The sequence below is a fragment of the Lactuca serriola genome, chromosome 6, assembly GCF_051521515.1.
Source record: "Lactuca serriola cultivar US96UC23 chromosome 6, Lser_US96UC23_V15, whole genome shotgun sequence".
Lineage (NCBI taxonomy): Eukaryota > Viridiplantae > Streptophyta > Magnoliopsida > Asterales > Asteraceae > Lactuca > Lactuca serriola.
In genome coordinates this window covers 84,376,574-84,391,145 of record NC_136413.1, presented here as the reverse complement: position 1 = coordinate 84,391,145, position 14,572 = coordinate 84,376,574, and the positions used below count along the sequence as shown (strand labels likewise).

The following is a 14,572-nucleotide window of genomic DNA, read 5'->3' as shown; positions in this document are numbered from 1 at the left end:
TTCCCTTTCCTTGACCAATAGCCAAGACAGGAGCAGCAGGCGGATTGGGAGTTGGTGCAACATACTTGTCTTTGAAGTTGCTCTCAGCAACCCTCAAGAGACCTTGGAGTTTGATTAGGGTGACCTCTTCTTTGTTCATGTGGTAGGTCATCCTAAATTGATTGTACATCGGAGGCAAAGAGTGAAGCACCATGTCGATCGCCAAGTCTTCTCCAAAGTCAACATTTAACTTGCGAAGGCGGTCGTCATACCTTTGCATCTTTTGCAGGTGCACAGTAAGAGATTCTCCATGACCCATCTTAGCAGAAATCATGTTAGTGAAAATCTCATAACGCTCTTGTCTTGCGTTCTGGTGGTATCTCTCCAATAAGTCTTGGTGCATCTCGTACGGGTACATGTCCTCGTAGGACTTTTGGAATTCGGAGTTCATGGTGGCAATCATGATGCAATGTACCTTCGTTGCATCTCGCTCATGAGTTTCAAAAGCGGTGATTTCAGCCGGAGTAGCGATTTCAGGGTTGATTTTCTCGAGCTTCTCATCGAGGACATACTCCTTATCCTCATAGCGAGCAATGGTGCGAATGTATCTTATCCATTCGCTAAAGTTCGTTCCATCGAAGGTGACCTTTTGGCAAAGGCTCATCAACGTGAAAGAACTACCAGCAGCGTTGTTTGCGTTTGACATCTACAAAAGAAAAAGGACAAAGATAGATTAGAATAAGAATCCCTAATTATCACCCAATAAGAAAAATTAGGGCTAGGATCCAGCAATAACATTTACATACTAGAAAAGGGATGCCGTAATCTAACATGCAAATAAATTGAAGGTAAGTGAATGACGATTCACTAATTCTCCATCACAAAACTTAAACTATCAGTCCTAAGTGTATTGAGAATTCCTAGGTTCGGATGAGATTCATTGAAACTATTCAATGGCATGTTTAAATCTCGATATGCCCCTCTTGTTTGTGACTGGGATACCGAGGATCACAAAGCGGGTGTGAATTACCATGCAAATTCACATGGTGTCTTCATTGTAACGATCACCTATTCGATGTGCCGGTAAACCACACACACTCCATCGAACTATGATAAACAATGAATCACCCTTTGCCACCTTTGCTTAGAACCAATTAGTGTGCCGGTAAACCACACACGCTCCACTAACTTCTTAGCAAGGGTGTAAAGTGTAATTTCATGGGATTGCATCAATTCACTTTTCCTAAAGGAACTAAGATTGTGAAATTTTAAAAAAAAATGTGTAGTTACTTTGTATTACTTATTATACTTTTAATGAGAGGATGAGGTTGCCCTATCCTACCCGTTCGGCTAACGACCCTCCACCAATCAAGCAAGCGGTGGGTGTGAGTGTACACCCATTAAGCGCCATTTTATAGGCCGCAACCTTATACCCACCTTATAGATTGGCTTCGTGAATGAGGCCTACTAACGGTAAGACTAGCATTTAGTTATACATATATATATTATTCTAGTAATATCATATTAGTATAGGGTTGTATTTTAAACCTTTTAAAATCTAGGGTTTGAAATTTAAGTTGTCTAAATTAAAACTTTTAATCACAAATATAAATTTCAAAACTTGAGGGCAAGTTTTAAACATTTAAAACATAGAGGATCAAATAACAAATAATTCCAATTAACAATTAAATCCTAATTATCTATATTTGATTTTATTCAAGATTTCTTTCTAAGATAATTACCAAAATAGTTAAAATAATTAATTAATTATCATATAAGGAAATTAAATATTTTATTAGTTGATAAATATCTTTAATTAGATCAAGATAATAGTCATATATATCAAAAAATCGGATTAGGGTTGATCTAATATGATTAAGGTAAGTCTCCATAAGATAATTATGAAAAAATTCCGAATCTGGCCATTCCTGATGCTTGGACTCGTCGAGTGCACAAAGGGACTCGCCGAGTGCACAAAGGGACTCGCCGAGTCAGGCCAACTTGCCGAGTCCACTTTGTAACTCGCCGAGTCCATGACTCAGAAACACAAAAATCGAATTTTGCAGTTTAATTTCAATTAATCAAGCAACAATTTAATGAAAACCAAGCTAGGCTCCGATACCACTGATGGGTTTTTTCCATAAGAACTTTCCTATGTGCGCATGCAAAACCCTACTTCTTGGATCTAGGCTTTCTAATTAAACATGCTTTGAATCCAAGACTTCTAATGACTAATTAGGAACAATAACAACATTAAAACAGATCTAGAACCATACCTTTGAATTCCTTGTTGATCTTGTAGTCTTGGAGCTTCTAGAGTCACAAATGTCACTCCTCTAATGGCTTACAAACACCAATAGCAAGGAAGATGATTTAGGAGAGAGGAGAGGGGAGGAAATCGGCCAGGGTTCTCTTACTTTAGGTGAAGTGCCGATTTCCCTTAGCTATGGGGTCTATTTATACTTGTAGACTCCTTAAGGGTTACAACCTAAACCCTAATTGGATAATCTTCTCTTAAGGCTATCCAAATCCATTCCATAGATAACCCCTTGGACGATTTTGAAGCTATCCTAGCTTCTAGAATCCGTCCCTTGTATATCTATATGGATTTACAGTCTAAAGCTTAACTATCAAACAATTGACAGTTTATACCCTCTTATTTAATTAATCTCTTTAAGTCACCAAATTAATTCCAATTAATTCTATGACTTATATTAATCAAATAACAATATATTATTCTTTACATTATTCTCATAATATATTAATAATATTTACTTTCTCTTAATAAATCATCCTATCAAGTTGCTATGGTGAAGGCAACCCAAAAGGACCATGCACAACCGGGTCAAATACTTGCCTAATATAGTTGCAGCCTTAGACACTATTCCAACAGTTTAGTTAGATCAAACATAGAGGTAATTATGGGATTTGTAAATGGGCAGTTTGGGTTTGCTCTCTTTTTGATATCATATAATCGTTTTTGTTTGTACTTTATTTTTTGTTATTTTGTGCCCGACTTTGTTTCTATATAGGCTGTGGTTTTTAATAAGACTTCGTCGTTTCAAAAAAAAAAGAATCCTTTTGTTATACTAATTTCTTGAGTTAATGTGAGATAAATGCTATACTATAAAAGAAGCAAAACTCTTTGCACCACATTACTTTGAAACTTCCATAACAATTTTTGATAAACTTCCATGACCTATTAAAATTCTAATAAACTCTCATGATCTTTTAAATTTTTAATAACACATAAACTGGTTAATTAATGTGAGATAAATACAAGAAAAAACTTTATACCTAAATTCTAGGCTTCTATTAATTTCTTTAATAATAATAGGTATTATATATACAATTAAATCACAACATGCTTATGAACAGTACCCGAGTTGGGTACTGTTAAAATTCGGTTGACTCAGCTTCTAGATTCCACCGGGTTAATCCATCCACCGACTCCACCGCCTTTTTACTTCTCATATTCGATCTGTTTGATTATTTGCGTTTGTGACATCACCTCACCACCGCTTTAATATGTTTTGTCCTTCTATTGGAGCGCTTTCCCCCTTCTCCACCATGATATATGCAACTGGAAAGAGATCATCGATCGTCGTCGCCGTCTCGACTAACACCACACGACCACCTTCACACCTGCTTCACCCCTATCGTACCCCACCGTCGACGGTTTTCTGCAAGGCGCATCGCTATACCCAACAACTTTGTCGACGACGTTGCTAAGTTCGGTAACCTTGACCTTCTCAGCCATCGGTAACGTCGATCCTCTGAGCAATATTCTAAAATTAGTCAAAAGATTTCAACATTGAACCGCCTCTTTCAATCTCAATTTATGATTTCTATGGGATGAGAGGAGCAAGAAAGGGATAACGACAGATGGGTTTTCTCAATAAATTTCTATCCCTCTCTCTGATTTGACATTGCCTTCTCAGTTTGACAGGCGTTTTATTTCAATTTGATCAGTTGAATCGCATTTATCACTGCTGGAACAAAGGAATCTTCACAAGAAAGAGGTTAGGCCTAAGAAAAGGTTTGTATTTCAGCTGCTTCATTCTACAAATCTTCTTTAACGTTTGTGTTTCCTTTCTTTTTTCATACATTTCTAATTCTTGATTGTTTGCTGTGTAATTTGAAATAAGGTGGTTAATAGAATCCTCAAAACGAGTCTGAATTTCAACCTGAAAGGGAAACCAAATAGATTTCACTTCTATTTATTGTTGTGAGTTTACTTTGAGGCAAATCGTAACTGTGTTTGTAAAAGCTAGATTGGGCTGCTTATTTGGATGAAAACTAAAATTGTTAAGTTACAGAGTGTTTGATTTTGGTATATAGATAGAATAGAAAAATGTTCAGAAAACAATCCAGAAACGACAAGGGTTCTCATTAGTTCTGTGTATTGCCTTTAAGGTGTTTGTCAAAATGCCTACTTTATTGTACTATTTTTTTTTTTTTTTTTTTTTTTTTTTTAAGATTAAAGATACTTATAAACAACAAAAACCAACAGGGGTATTATACTATTTTACAATCTATGAATTAAAACATTTGAATCTGTAATCACATATATAGGTTATCAAATGCATAGACCAAATTAAAGATCTTATGAAGTGTGTTCGTGGCTGCCATATAAAGGATTAAAACCACCTCTAAGTTTAAAAAAATTACCAAAAAAAACCCTAATTTTTTTTTACCAAACCGGGTCTTTATGGTTCTTTTCCAGTTCTTTTGGTTCCAAATCAAATTACCCATAATTTTTGGTATTTTTTTTTCTGATTCCGTAACCCACAATAGTAGAAGGTTGTAACACAAACAAAGATTGTCAAAGTATTGTAGTTCGGTATATTTACATTATTATAACCCATAATATTAGTGTACTAATAAGTTTTTGTTGTTTTTTTAATTGAAAGTTAACTTTGAGTGACTTTTAGTTGAAGGTCATTTTTTGATTTGCATAGGTAGGAAACTTTTTGGTTAAAGGTTACATAACCGTCTAAAGCATTACCCGATCTATTTCCTCTTTATCTTTTTTAATCTTGAAACGAATTAAAAAAATACTGAAGAGGGTTTAGAGCTTGATTTTCTCTTTTGATGAGCATCACTTAGAAACACAAGTCAAGACCGCCATACAAGTTGAGGCAACTTCTCAGGAAATATTTGTTGCTGCAGAAGCTAAGCTTACTGATTTCAAACAGATACTGGAAAGATAAAAAAGAGAAAAGTATAGACACTTGAATGTATTATGGCCCAAGCATGTGAAAAATGAAACCTATATTTTCGAGGTTCAGGTTAGTTAATTGATATTTATCTTTTTAACTTGTACAAGAAATAGTAAAGTGCCATGGTTTTTTTTTTTTTTTTTTTTTTTTTTTTTTTTTTTTTTTTTTTTTTTTGGCTTTTGCAGACTATTATTGCCCATGCATATGATGATATCCAAACAGAAAATTAATAACTTTTGTAGCAAATAATCGAGAGAGGTAACTATAACATTCAGGTAATTACTTTATCTTTTCAATTGATTATGAAGTTTAAAAACTGTATTTTTATTTTTAAAGCATTTTGTACTTTAGAAAAGAAGTCATGTTAAATTTACTCATGATTTCGTATACTTTCAGCTACAATCATTACCGATCTCTAACTCTAAGCTTTCCAAATCCAAATAGAAGTAAACTTTGTTGTGGATGTATGTCAGTAGCCTATCCATGTTGTTTTTCTGTTAACATTTTGTTCGACACGACTAAAGCATAGGAAAGCAAGAGTTGTAGGTGAAGAACATGGTTCTATTTGGTTAGCCCATATATGACATGCTTCTTACTGAATGTCTAAAGTGCAAGCTAATCGTATCTTTCATTTTTCCTATAAACCTTCACAGCCTCATTTCTAACACTTTTGCTGTGTAGGCTAAATTGACTATATAAAACAGAATTTTGACAAAATCAAAATGATAAAAGGAAAAACCTTAAATCCATATTTCTCTATAGCAATTTGAAAATGTGGATAATACTCCAATTCGAAAATAACACATGATCCGCCAACCTGTTAAATAACATAAGATAAACCACATTAACATCATTCTATAAAAACAGATGTTGCTATTTCATATATTTTTTCCATTGATTTTTTTATGTGTTTTTAGGACATATCACATGTTATCAGAAAGAATAGAGAAAACTTCTTGTAAGTTGGACGACCAGAGGAAATGGTGAGTGTAGAAAAGTTTATTCAAAATGTTAAAATTAAGTGCATTATTTTTTCTGTTTCTTGATATTTCCACATTTCTATAACATGTTTTAATTGATTGTATAATATTTCATCTTTTTTTTTGTAGAAGTTTGGTCCAAACCCGAGTCTATTCGTCTAAAAAATCAATCAAAATTTATTAGGTTATGCTAAAAGTCATCACAGATGACAGATGAATATAGAAACTCTCCGGTGGGTACACAATCGGATCAGTTCCATCTTTTCTTAGAATGTTATTCATGTTGTCAATGTCTTTTGGATATGTAATGTATCAACTTTCAATACAATATTTCTAAAAGGTCCCCCTTGACAAAAAAAACAACAGCTAATAAGCACCTATCTAACCCATGCAACGCATGGGATCTACACTAGTTTTGAATTAATTAATAGCAATAATTAGTAATACCGTAAAAATATGAATTATATTACATTATCTATAAACATTGATATAGAAAATTCATTGCACCATATTACATTGAAAATCCACACATTTCAAAACTTCTAATAAACTCTTACGAACTTTCAAATTTATAATAATACATAAATTGGTTAGTTAATGTATGATAAATACAAGAAAAACTTTATAACTAAATTTTTAGTCTTCTATTATTTTTTTGATAATAATAAGTCGTTTAAAAAACTAGATAATAATAATAATTTGCAATAACACAAAATTATAAAGTACATTACATTATAAACATTAATATTTTAAACAATGAGTCAAAATTTTAAAAATAATCAAATACATGCTTTTTTATTCACTTAATTATATAAGAATTAAAACTAACACTAAATCAAGAATTATATTTTACTAGTAAAGAACCCGCGGCTGCGCCGCTTTTGGGGTAATATGGAAAAAATTAGCAAACTTTAAAAGATATGTGCTGAAATTGTAAATCACCATAAATAAGGAAGAAAGTCGACAACTCCTAAAATTAGATGCCAAAAGTGTACAACGAAAAAAAAGACATTGGTGGAGAAAATCTAAAATGTTGTGATAATAATATTAAAGTTGTCAACGTTGTGAAAATATGTTGGCAAAATTTTAAAGGAGGTTTTTTGTGTTTTTTATTTCAAAATGTAAAACTTTTTACTACAATGACAAAAAGTGTCAAATTCATTAAAGAATGGTGGCAAAAACACCAAAATGTAAAACCTTTGAATATAAGGACTAAAAGTGTCAAAGTCATTAAAGATTTGTTGCAAAAACCTTTAGGCACAAAAACTTAATAAAAGGCAAAAATATAAAAATTTTGACTTTAGGGACTAAAAGTGTCAAGTTCAGCAAACTTTTGTGGCAAAATCCTAAAGCCTAAAAAAATACTATTCCTAAGCTCCTTTGGATTATATATATATATATATATATATATATATATATATATATATATATATATATATATAATTTGTGTAACGAATATTCATATAATATTTCTATACTAATATAAGAATAGTTATTATTGCAACTTGTTATTTTCTCATAATTTACATTTTCTTTTCAAATGCTTTATTAAAATGACATTTGTCATTTTCTCATCATTTTTTATTTTTGAAAAAGTATTGATGTTGATAATAAGATACACAATAATTTATTTGATTCCTGATTTTTAGGAGAAATTTAAATTCATCTTAAATAAATTTTGGTTATGATTGTCAATAATTAATTGTGTTTATATTTTAAAAATTCTACAAAATCATGTTTAATTAATAATTTATTAAAAATAAATATTTATGAGTGTTATTAAAAAATTTTAATTATTTTTATTACTGTGGTTCCACGGAGTATAACTTAATAAAAATGTACAAAGAAGATTACCCTTGTGCCCTCTTTCTACTTTAGGACTCTACCTATTTTATTCATGCATGTATAGTGGATTGTTAGTTTTCCTTTTCTTTTATTATTATTATTATTATTATTATTGTTTTACATATTTGAATGTATATTTATAGGGTAAGTTACACGGATGGTCCCTATGGTTTAGGGTAATCTGCATGCTTGGTCCCTAAGAAATATTTTTAACTCGAACCGTCCTTAATTGATATTTTTGTAACACGCTTGGTCCCTGTCCATTCTAAAAAGACTGATTTGCTCTTACTGGTTTCTTTTACCTTTTTTAAATTATTAGTTAATTAATATTATATATTAATTAAATATGAAAAGTGTATTAGTTAAATATATATTTGTTCGATTCAAGATCCCACACCATCGTACCCTCCTCCCCTCCCCTCCCCTGCCTCCTTATGTTTAATCGCTGGAAAATCTGACTCCACTCGTCGGAAAAATCCGACCTCAGCCAGAAAACGTCAGACTCCACCGGAAAACACTAGGTTCCACCGAAATCCAAACCAAAAATCATTACCAATACCATGGAAATCACCCAAAATTCAACAGAAAATATCTATCGTTCAACAACAAATGTGAAAAATACATCTCAACCCAAAACATTTAACTAGGATCAAAACCAAAATAAAGCCGGAAAATCAAATCTAAAACCAAAATGGAACAGAAGATCTTGGATCTGTCAATTTTTTTCTTCACCGTCTCTACATTCTGGGGTGAAAGAACAGAGAAATCGAGTATGGTTAAGGGAAGATTGGAATCGGTATTAGAACCCATGGATTTAGACTGCCACAGGAGGGGATTTAATCATCTGAAATCAAACTGATTTCTATAGTACATATGAAATTACATGAATCCAAAATTAAACCTAAAACAAAATCATGAAGCACAAAGTGCAACCCGGTTGCAAATAAGGTGATGAAACGTCGTTGATGCTTTACCAAAAGTAGTTGTCGATGATAATACTTTGTGGAACGGCGACGTCAAGATTATGGAAGTGGGGGACGAAGGCAATAAATGAGACGTAGGTCTCATGTCCGGCAAACACGACCACCCCATGATCGGTATACATCCGACGACCACCAAAAGAAATTGATTTCTGATGTTCAACCATCGGCGACTGGTTGCTGGAATATGAGAGGGAGACGAGAAGGTGATGATGCAGGTTTGGGGGAAAAGATTCGTGTTTCTCATGAAAATGAAGGAGGGGTATTAAGTTAGGTTGGGGGTGTCCTTGAATCAAACAAATATATATTTGATTAATACATTTTTCATATTAAATTAATATATATTTTTAATTAACTGATAATTAAAAAAAGGTAAAAGAAACCAATAAGGGCAAATAAGTCTTTTTAGAACGGACAAAACCCAGCGTGTTACAAAAATATCAATTAAAGACGGTTCGAGTTAAAAATAGCTCTTATGAACAAGCATCCAGATTACCTTGATAATTTACCCATTTTTATATAAACGCCCATTACCCCCCTTCGCACTTTTCCGGCAACTGCTGCTCGATACTTTATTCCGCCTCCCCCCGTCATCGCCGATATATCCACGGAGATACAGTTGTCAGTTTCTCTTCCCTCAGTTCACTTGAATCATATGCATTTATGTCTTCACTCTTCATGTATATCAGTATATCCTTCACGCCTTCGCTTCTACATTTACTCTTTTAGGTTTAAATTTTCAAATCAGCGATTCAAACACTCTTTAACGAATCAAAGGTGATTTTTGCGTTCAGCAAATATGCTTCGGTGTAACGGCTCCAAAATCATTATTCAATTAGCTCAAAAGCTCTGTTTTTCATATAAATCATAGTTTTGGCGGCTAATTAGTCTTTTAACGCGATTAAGAACGTACTGAACGAGATTCAAGTTCGTAATCTGCATTTTCATTACTGGGAAAGAACAAACGATCTGGGAATACGATGGATTTTCGATGTATTTGAAGAAATTATTAAATCTGCTGTTGTAATTTCACAACTCACTCAAATAATTCCTCAGTTAAGGTTTATTATCATAAACTCAAAAGCAAAGGCAAGAAGGAAACATACAATGGTATGTGTAGGTTTTTTGTTACAAACAAGACGAATGATTGATGACCACAAACATAATATGAAAAGGTCATAGCAAAAGCGACATGCTTATTAAGCTTTCCAAGAAGACAAAGGTGGGGTGTCAGATTGTAGATACGTAGGGAAACCATCCATGTATCTATCACCCTTAGTTGCATCCCCTGAAGCAATGGATTCAAGTTCAGCCATGTCTTGTGGTGTTAGTTTCACAGATAAAGCTCCAATGTTTTGTTGAAGGTTTTCAATCTTAGTGGTTCCTGGTATGGGGACCACATCATTCCCCTGATGGTGAACCCATGCTAATGCTAGCTGTGATGGGGTGCACCCTTTCTTTACTGCAATCGCGCTAACTCTCTCATACAACTTTTTGTTATGCTCAAGATTCTCAGGTTGGAACCTTGGTAGAGTCTACAAAAGAGCATATAATATATAAACAAAAGTTCAAATGCAATTTAATGATTTTATATTGTAATAGCTAGTGTATCTTAAAACCTGACGGAAATCGCCCTCTGTCAAATTCTCAGCCATCTTGGGACCCGATGAAAGAAATCCACGTCCTAGAGGACTGTATGCCACTATTCCAATGCCAAGTTCTCTGACAAAGTAGGGATACAAAGTTAATAAAGTTGATTTGATGATGTGGTTATCGATCCTTTGTTTGTGATCGAAACGATCTTCAAGTTTTAAAATAGGGTTAAAGGCAAGAAGTAACGTTACTTTATGAATTTGTTATAACTAAAAAATTGACCTTGCAATGCTCTGATAATACACAAATATATAAAAGTGTTCCTATATTTGCATTTAACCCTTAAAGGTGAGTCTGTTTATCCTATAGAAGTAAAAAAGTTAACTCGTGGAATGAAAGTACTAGTAAATAAATATGAAATGAACCTGCAAGTTGGGATAATTTCGTCTTCAACATCCCTGGACCACAAGGACCACTCTAGTTGAACAGCAGTTATTGGGTGGACTGCATGGGCTCTTCTAATAGTAGAAGCCGAAGCTTCTGATAATCCTATGTATTTTATCTTCCCTTCTTCCACCAATTTCTTCAATTCTCCCATCTTTCAAGTAAACAAAACAATCTCAGAGGTTAATTAGGAAATACGGACCACAGAGTCTCATCTAATTCAATATATGTTGGAGTCTTCCTCTCTACTCAAAGGCCCCGGCTCTTTTTTAGAGAAAAAATATAAATTACACATATTAGGAAATGACTATACATACCGTGATTTCAATGGGCACACGTGTGTCAATTCGGTGTTGATAATATAGATCAATGCAATCGATCTCAAGCCGCTTCAAGCTACCTTCACAAGCAGCCCTGATGTATGCCGGATCACCACGGATCTCATAAGCTCCATCCTCAGTATTGATCCCAAATTTGGTCGCTAACTCCACCTTAGCCCTTACCTCTCCCTTCAAAGCCTACACATACGTCAAACATTTGAGCATTTGCCAAAATTAGACAAACCTTTTAGGATTATTTTTTGATGAAAAGGACAAATAGGGTATTTACGTCTTTTGCATATGGAGCGAGTCCTTATCTCACCTTATTCCTTCCTTTTTGATGGGACTAAAAAGTGCAAGTTTTCTCCGGTTAACATAGTCTCAATCCAATACATATCAATTACAGTCCAATACATACCAACTACATTCCTGCACATCTGCTCAGTCATATCATATATTATATATTGTGAAGGAAGATTGTACCTTTCCGAGTAGGATTTCATTGGTTTTGGGGCCATAGACATCGGAGGTGTCGAGAAGGGTGACACCGGCATCAATGGCATGGTGGATGAGGTTGATCATGTCATGTTCAGGTTTAGGGGGTCCGTAGAAAGCGGACATACCCATACAACCCAAACCTTGAGCGGATACCTCTAAACCCTGTGAACCAAGTTTAATTCTTGGAATATTCACCATTTTTTTACTGATAAACGAAATGTTTTTTTTTTAATTGTTGGGTTATATCGGGTTGTGATGGTGAAGGTGGAGGTGATGATTATTTATAATGAGCTGAGTTATGGTCCTTTGAGCATCATAATGCTATTGACGCTGTATCCAATCATTAGTCTACCAAAAAGAAATTTCTTTATTTTATGAATCTGATTTCACCAACTATTTTTTAAGAATTTAAATACTATAAATCGTACTTAACTTATTTGGTTATTTGACATTTTGACCAACAGTTTTATTTAGTTAAATTGTACTATGTTATAAATAATAATAACATATTATGTAATAAAAATAACATAAATACACATATTATCCGGTACTGATTTCAGTTTAAATACACATAAAAAATGCTATAATTGGTTAAAAATATCCATATAATTTTTATAGAATTAAGTTGATGTTATCGAATAATAAAAAATTAAAAAATAAAAGGTATAACAGCAGCCGTACAATAAATAAAAAAGGATATACATCGTTTGCTATATATTAAAAAATCTTATTTTGTTTATACACAGACCTCAATAAATCAATTACCTTTTTGTCGCTTTGATGGTCTACTGACTGCTGGTGCATGGTAATATACTAAACAAGAAAAACTTATAACATTAAGATGTAATATATTATTGTTAGTTTCGTACTCTCATTGTCTCATGTAGGGATGTTATTCGGGTCGGAACCGAACCCAACCGATCCGAACCCGAATAAACCGAAAACCGAATAAAGGTACTTGTATGAACCGAAAACCGAACCAAATAAGCAATACGGGTTCGGTTCGGGTATTATTCAGTTCGGTTTGGTTCTGGCCCGAATAACCCAAATAACATGTAAAAGATGATTAATGAGCCGAATAACCCGAATAACCAAAATAACATTTACTATGTGATTATAAATAATGTAATTTGTATGACTTTTGTAGCTTATGATAAACACGAATAACACGGAAACTATTCATGATATATAAAATGTAAAATCCAACCACCACAATCTTAAGATACAGTTATTAAGCAACATATTAAACATTAAACATCCAACCCAAAAATTTATCTATAAGTATATAAGTTAAACATTGAATATTACGTGTATATTTTGGGTAACGATTGATAGAACACAAGACCGAATAAGCAATCGTGCAAGGGGAAAAATGTGACTTTTCATATTCGGTTCGGTCCATTTGGACCGAATAAGCCCTTATTCGGGTAACCTGGACCGAATAACCCGAAAACCGAATAAGCTTATATAGATACCCGAAAACCGAATCAAATTGCTTATTCGGGTCTAATTCGGTTCGGTTCGGTTCGGGTTTTCAGGCCAAATTCTCATCCTAGTCTCATGTACAGATAATAAAATAAACATATTATATATATATATATATATATATATATATATATATATATATATATATATATATATATATATATATATATATATATATATATACCTTTTAAATATAACAAATAATTATTTTTTATCCGTTAACTTAATGGTTTTTTTTACAAACTCTTCTCATTTTTTTTCTTCAATTCTGATTTCCATCTAGTTTAATTGTTTTCTCTCGCTTGTTTTCTAAGGATTTTAAGACGTTTCTTTTTCCAGAAGCAGGTCCCAGCTTAATAAAATTACTTGTTTGCTTTATTCTTTAGATGATGGGTGCTTACAGTTCACGTCTCCCTTTGATCATCAAAAATATTACTTTATTAAAAAGAATTCTCTTCATATAATTTTGACAGACATTATGCGTTATCTGCATATTTTTAATATCATTCGAGTATTTATGTGTTGGTTCCGTTTATTATATTTATAAATAATTTTAAACAATACTAATTTCGCCACTGAAAAGCTCACTTAATTATTCATAGAAAGTGGCAAACAATCATCATACCGAGTTACCAAAAATCATACTTATTCTATAATCTTTTCATATTTAACAATCTACTATAATAAATGAAGGTATTTTGGCCACATTTCCTCTTCTCCTTCATTTGGACACATGATATTTTCTAGAATTTTTAATTTTTTTATTTTCCACTTGTACTTTTATTGTATTTTTTATTTTATTAAATTAAAATTCCACATTTAATGTGTAAGGTAATATATATGTAAAGTATTTATTAGAAAAAGATTATATATGTAATGTATTCAATACATTAAAGTCTCATTAATTTTAATAATTCAAATTTTTCTTACTTTTCTTATAAATTCAAACTTTTCAAATTGTTAAAATTTTATATTTATTTTTTTAATTAAACCCATATAATCACACCTAGTATCTAATATTTTTCATTCAAAATTGTGATGCATAACAATGGCATCCTAACACAAACAATAAAATGAGATCATGGTCAGTTTGTCATATGCATTTTGTTCCTTTGGGCCATTTTTGGATCATGGTGTTCTTAGGGGATTCGAAACTTTGGGTTAAGAGTATCTATAACCAGAGTTTTTTTATAGGTTATTACTATTGACTAATTAATAATGAGCAC

At 32.6% G+C, this 14,572-nt stretch overlaps 1 protein-coding gene and 1 long non-coding RNA gene across 5 annotated transcripts; one reads left to right on the top strand and one right to left on the bottom strand.

The window, feature by feature from the left end:
• Window positions 1–3,457: 3,457 nt before the first annotated feature.
• On the top strand, window positions 3,458–6,554 carry LOC145059435 (uncharacterized). Of its 4 annotated transcripts, none has more exons than XR_013686775.1 (5): window positions 3,458–3,741; window positions 3,921–5,270; window positions 5,387–5,476; window positions 6,119–6,184; window positions 6,311–6,554. It is a non-coding gene; the product is annotated as an uncharacterized LOC145059435 (long non-coding RNA). The 4 variants fall into 4 exon arrangements; XR_013686774.1 differs by having other exon boundaries at window positions 3,458–4,018; window positions 4,128–5,270; XR_013686773.1 differs by having other exon boundaries at window positions 3,463–4,018; window positions 5,089–5,270.
• A 3,492-nt stretch (window positions 6,555–10,046) lies between these two features.
• LOC145059438 (putative aldo-keto reductase 4) lies at window positions 10,047–12,124 on the bottom strand. The gene is made up of 5 exons (XM_079007294.1): window positions 11,847–12,124; window positions 11,361–11,561; window positions 11,025–11,197; window positions 10,626–10,728; window positions 10,047–10,541 (listed from the first exon to the last, which is right to left on the bottom strand). The coding sequence occupies exons 1-5, from the start codon at window positions 12,057–12,059 to the stop codon at window positions 10,206–10,208; spliced, it is 1,026 nt and encodes a 341-aa protein (XP_078863420.1). The 5' UTR covers window positions 12,060–12,124; the 3' UTR covers window positions 10,047–10,205.
• Between the last annotated feature and the right edge of the window lie 2,448 nt (window positions 12,125–14,572).

Coding starts and splice junctions, on each gene's coding strand:
- LOC145059438 (XM_079007294.1), bottom strand. CDS start 12,059: ATGGTGAATATTCCAAGAATTAAACTTGGTTCACAGGGTTTAGAGGTA. Junction 11,562..11,846: donor ATGAAATCCTACTCGGAAAG/GTACAATCTTCC, acceptor ACGTATGTGTAG/GCTTTGAAGGGAGAGGTAAG. Junction 10,542..10,625: donor CAGAGGGCGATTTCCGTCAG/GTTTTAAGATAC, acceptor GCTCTTTTGTAG/ACTCTACCAAGGTTCCAACC.